Genomic DNA, 6226 nt, shown 5'->3' with positions numbered 1-6226 from the left:
AGCACCAATGATGAACCAATATGAAATCTTCTTGAAGGAGATATTTCGGTTCCAAATAATAGCCCATAATTATAACGTCTACCCACATCTTGTTTGTTGTCAGAGATATTTAGGGAGCCGAGAGTACTCTCAAATGACTATGAAAAACTTTCAACATGGCAGAAGGAATCGTCTGCCGCTACAGGACGTTATTCTCAGTTGAGGTAGCTTGGGTTGGTATCCATCGTGACATTATCGGAACTGATGCCAAGAGATGGCGCTGTATGGTGTTTTTAAAATGCAAATTAGCAGACGACAAACATTTTCGTCAAAAATCCCTTAAAAACTACTTTAGAGATAAGATATTTGTTTTAAACATGGTGCTCATGCAGTCAAAGCCTATTACCAGCATAATTCGTTAACGTCAAATCTGGTTTTAATGGGCTTGTGGCTTGTAACGTCAAATGGTAATCCCATTCGCAGGGTTGTCTCCACAAGAAACAACACTCGGTGGAGACGAAGTTAACGTCAACAAATAGCGTGGGTGGAGCAAGTCAGCTGATCCACCTGAGAGCTATTTTAAAAGGGAAGGATAGCTAGCTGCTTGGAGACTTGTTCGGAGAAACCGTAAGAAATTGCGTCAGGTTGTACTCGTAACTGATTATGCTAATACTATTTGGTCTGGTAAAGTGACCCGGTATATTTCCTAGACTTCCAAAGTTTGGAAGAGGAGCACAATGTGTGAATGTGTGAACAACCAGTCAAATAAGACTCCTGTCTAGGCTACTACACAGAAGTTGATCAGTTGATGGTAGACATTTGCTAAGCGACTTCATTCATTTGGTATTGTAGAAACATATTTATTTTGCGATCTCATATATGGCATCCAGAGGTATCATGTGCCCTCAAGTTCAACTGTTTCCAAATAAATAGAATAAGCGGTAATGTTACATATAATTTTGAAAATCAACTTCTTATAAACATTCATTTCCATGTTTGTGTGGAATCTTACAAAAAAGTAAAAAAAAAAGCTACTTTTCACTTTACTTAGCGAGTGCTTCTTTACTGTTATTGAATTACCGGTATAATGAAATTTGGGTACTTGCATCGGTGATGGCCAAGAGACTCAGACCCTTAGTAGTGAGCTCGACACGGATGTTGAAAAATTCAAGTGAATTCCTGGAAAAAGTACGAGACGTAAGAGTGGAGAGTGATGAGATTATGGTGTCTTTCGATGTGAAGTCCATGTTCACGTCCTTACCCCAAGACCTCGTGAAACGGTCGGTGTTGTCTGCGATGGAGGAAACAGGGGGCTACCTGGACAATGAAAAGCTTTCCACCAGTGAATTGATGAGGTTGGTTAATCTGTGCCTAGACTCAACCTTTTTTAATTTCAGAGATACGGTGTACCACCAGAGGATTGGGACCCCCATGGGCTCGCCAATCTCGGTAATCCTGGCTGAGATCACTATGCAGCAGTTCGAGAGTGAGATTTTGGCCGCTGCACCAACATCATTGAAGCTGTGGACGCGGTATGTGGACGACGTGTTCGCAACCCTGAAGGCCAAGGATGTGGATGGGTTTCTGGAACATCTCAATGGGAAGCATGAGGCTATCCAATTCGAGATGGAGAAGGAAGCAGAAGGCGAGCTACCGTTCCTGGACGTGTTGGTGAGACGCGCGGGTGATATTTTGGTCACCAGCGTGTACAGGAAGGCAACGCATACCGACCGATTGCTGGATTACGGCAGCGATCACCCGACCTGCCATAAGAAGAGCGTGGTGAAGACGTTGTGGAACAGGGCGGAGAGGGTCTGCTCCACAGGGACTTCGCTAAAAGAGGAAAGAAGCAGGTTGAGGAGGGTATTCCGAGACAATGGCTATCCGAATCAAGTGGTGAAAAGATGGACGGCGCCGCAGAGAAGAGAAACAGACCGGGGTGAGGCACGAACAACCACAACCAGGATTTCAGTCCCCTACGTGAGGGGGGTTTCGGAAGTCGCAGCGAGGATTTTAAATAAGAATGGAGTGACCATCGCGCACAGACCCACTAACACGCTAAGTGGAGCGCTCACCCGGGTCAAGGACAGAGTGAGCAAATTGGACCAGCCCGGGGCGGTGTATAGCGTCAGCTGCTCCGACTGCAGAGCGAAATATGTGGGGGAAACAGGAAAGCAGGCTAGTACCAGACTACAGGAACACCAAAGGGCGGTAGGCAGAAAGGACCAGAGTTCGGCAGTGTACAAGCACATGGAATTGCATCAGCACGAATTCGACTGGCAAGGCGCTAAGGTTCTGTACAACGACAAAAAGAAAGGAAGCAGATTGTTCTTAGAAGCGTGGGCCACCAACGAGGATAGCATTATTAGGGCTATTACACTCAACTCTATATACGCAGGGGTAAGAAGCAGGTTCTCTCCCTCCCCCTCCTCCCCCCCTGTCCCTCCACCTCCACACACTCCCGCTTGACCCAGGTCACAGCGCCTACCTCCTTCCCCTCCACCACCTCACACTCTCGCTTGACTCAGGTCTCGCTTGACCCAGGTCACAGCGCCTACCTTCTCCCCTCCACCACCTTACACTCTCACATGAACCAGATCATAGCGCCTGCCTTCTCTCCCCCCCCCATGACAGGTTACCGCGTCCCCCCCCCCCCGGCGGACGGAGCTATTAGTATATTAAGAACATGTAATTCACTGTATCCCATTGTATCCCCTGAGGACGAGTCCCGGACAGGACTCGAAACGTCGGGAATAAATTACCTACTCCTGAGTCTGGTGTTTTCTACGTTTCCACCATATATATATATATATATATATATACATATATATATATATATATATATATATTATCAAACACAGTGCACTTAAATTCTAAACCATCAACATCGGGAGATCCGTGGAGGCCAACATGCAGAAATTAAAACGTGGTACGGCCAAGGATTCGAACCCAGCTAGCAAGCGACAAGTGCTATAGTGACTTTACCGATTGCTCCATCAAGAGAGATATAAGTTGAGCGCAACTTATCTTATATATTTATATGCTAGAGTTACATGCACATACTCGAATGCATTCAAATATATAAGAAAAGTTGAGCTCAACTTATATCTCTCTTGATGGAGCAATCGGTTAAGTCATTATAGCACATGTTACGAGCTAGCCAGGTTCGAGTCCTTGCCCGTGCCACGTTTCAATTTCTTCATGTTGGCCTCCACAAATATCCCAATGTTGATGGCTTAGAATTAAAGTGCATTTTGGTTGACAAAAATGTATTTCTATTCGCTGGGACCCATCCATTGTTGTACATATATATATATATATATATATATATATATATATATATATATATATATATATATATACATGTTTGTATATTGATCACACACACACACATACACACACACACACACACACACACACACACACACACACACACACACACACATATATATATATATATATATATATATATATATATATATATATATTGATAAGTATTTTAGACAAATTATTTGGATGATGGAGAACATAGACACAGGGGAACGCTCGGAACCCTAAACTCTCTAACGTTTCGTTCGCGTAGAACTTCTTCACTAGAAGAATTGTTGAATCAACATATATTTCAACTAATAATCCATCGAATCATCGAGGAGGGTTTATCAATTTAGCTAAACAAACTAGTATTTTAATTCTAAAACACGCCAGAAAAACGACCTTTCCCAAGTGTCCGAAAAGGTAATTAGATTTAGTACATAAACTTCAATTGCAGTTCTACATACACTCTCTGAAGAAGTTCTACGCGAACGAAACGTTAGAGTGTTTAGGGTTCCGAGCCTTCCCCTGTGTCTATGTTCTCCATCATCCAAATATATATATATATATATATATATATATATATATATATATGCATGCATTGTTAAAATCGACAGCGTTAGTGAGGTTGTTGATCTTCTTGTGAGTATTCTCCAGTTTTCTAACCAATATTCTGCCATTTAGGGGGTGGGCATAGACCAAGTTGCCAAAATGATTAATTTATTTCAACGTTTCGTCTAACAAAGAGACATCTTCAGGAAATTCTGTAACATAGATAATAATGACGTACAGAAATATAGAAAACAACATGTAAATCTAACCAATTATACAAATATAGAAGCAAATATCAATAAATGCGCAAATTCACACAAAATAAACACTGTACATGGGCTGATGGGGACCGTTACTTACAATAGTTAAAAGGTCCGATGAAATGACGAAGAAAACCCTTCGCTCGGTGACATATATACGCACCTAGCCGGCACATCCGCCAGATTCTGGTGAATAATGGTTTCCCTAATAGTGATTTTGATGTAATTTGTAATAAAATGTTGTGTGACCACCTTTCCCCACAAACATCCCCTAAGCCCCAATTCATTGATATATACTACCATAACATCTTCAACAAGGGTTACAAAAAAGATGAAAAAATAATTAAAGACATCATCACTAAGAACTGTCATCCGGTATCTAAAGATAAGGAAATCCGGGTGGTTGTATACTACTCCAACCCTAAAACTAGTTCATTGGTTATAACTAATAACTTGAATAGTAATACTGAGACTATGTCTAAAACTAATTGTGTTTATGAATTCACCTGTAGCACCGGGAACTGTGTAGCCCGTCATACAGCATATATTGGTTTTACTAGATGTAGTCTCAGTAGGAGAATAACTATGCATTTACAAAATGGGGCTATAAAACATCACTTAATGAAATACCATAACCTAACAGCCACCCGTGAATACCTAGTTTCAAACACTAGGATTATAGCAAGCAATAGGGATGTACATAAACTTAAGCTTCTAGAAGCTATGTTTATCAGAGAATGTAGTCCTATCATTAATATCCAATGCAACATGACTTCTGTCATCGCTTTGTTTAGCAGCACGACCAAGCTACTACCGAGCATGACCTCTCTCCGAAACCCCCCTCCACCTCCTCCTACCCACTCCTTCCATCCTCCCCCCAACCGACCCCGCAACCCCCTAACCCCCCAACCCCTCCCCCAACCCTCTTCTTCTCGTATTAATGAGATACCACCCCCGCCCCCTCTCCCGCCCTCCACCACCACCACCACCCAAGCCGGCTAGGTGCGTATATATGTCACCGAGCGAAGGGTTTTCTTCGTCATTTCATCGGACCTTTTAACTATTGTAAGTAACGGTCCCCATCAGCCCATGTATAGTGTTTATTTTGTGTGAATTTGCGCATTTATTGATATTTGCTTCTATATTTGTATAATTGGTTAGATTTACATGTTGTTTTCTATATTTCTGTACGTCATTATTATCTATGTTACAGAATTTCCTGAAGATGTCTCTTTGTTAGACGAAACGTTGAAATAAATGAATCATTTTGGCAACTTGGTCTATGCCCACCCTCTAAATGGCAGAATATTGGTTAGAAAACTGGAGAATACTCACAAGAAGATCAACAACCTCACTAACGCTGTCGATTTTTAACAATGCATGCATACAAGAGAATCTGCTCCCCAGATATTCAAATATATATATATATGTATATATATATAAATATACACATATATATATATATATATATATATATATATATATATATATAATATATACATATATATATATCACAGGTTGGCGGAAACGGTACTTGGAGAGGTCACTCCCGGATTCGGCGCCAGTCTGCTTCTCAGTCTTTGAGAACGACGTATGGTAGACGTTCTTCCCTTTGGCGGGGAATGGGAAATCTCTGTGGAGGAGAGTCCGATTTCTTGGGGTTGTCCATCTGGCTCCTCTGAAAAGGTTTCAGGCTATGGAGGAGGGCGAAGTCATTTACAGTACTTGCCTATGAATGTCAGGTTGCAGCTCCTTTATCCAGATGGCTTCCAAGATAGCCAAGCGCTGTGGGTCCTCTTCTTTTGCCACAACTTCGGTGTTTTTTACCATAGTCTCCCTATCGAGGTGGCGTCGATGCTGGGTCCAGTGGTGTTGCTTAGGTCCTCCGTGTTGCAAGTGCATGGTGATTCTTCTGGATAATGTGGTGGTCGTCCTTCCCACGTAGACTGAAAGGGGCGTGCAGTCCTCCTCTGAGCATGTGTATTTATATACTACGTGGGATTGACGAACCTACTGAGGTTCTGGTGCGGGGTTGTTCCTTAAAAGTAGAGAAGAGGTCTTTCTACTCTAGTAAAATATTGTAAAGGACAATTCGTCACTTTCGTTTTTGGGGATCGCATTTC

At 42.1% G+C, this 6226-nt stretch overlaps 1 protein-coding gene across 1 annotated transcript in view; it reads left to right on the top strand.

Moving 5' to 3' along the window:
• Positions 1 to 1092: 1092 nt before the first annotated feature.
• The window catches only part of LOC143030178 (uncharacterized), a 6153-nt gene continuing 1019 nt past the window's right edge, over positions 1093 to 6226 (top strand). The window contains exon 1 of the mRNA XM_076193340.1: positions 1093 to 2099. Within this exon, the coding sequence (XP_076049455.1) occupies positions 1093 to 2099 (1007 nt within the window). The remainder of the gene's footprint in view (positions 2100 to 6226) is intronic.

Source organism: Oratosquilla oratoria, chromosome 12 (genome assembly GCF_046742065.1).
Source record: "Oratosquilla oratoria isolate Oo_2021 chromosome 12, ASM4674206v1, whole genome shotgun sequence".
In the NCBI taxonomy this organism is placed as follows: Eukaryota; Metazoa; Arthropoda; class Malacostraca; order Stomatopoda; family Squillidae; genus Oratosquilla; species Oratosquilla oratoria.
The sequence above is the reverse complement of the archived record's forward strand: the minus strand, read 5'-3'. Positions and strand labels throughout refer to the sequence as shown.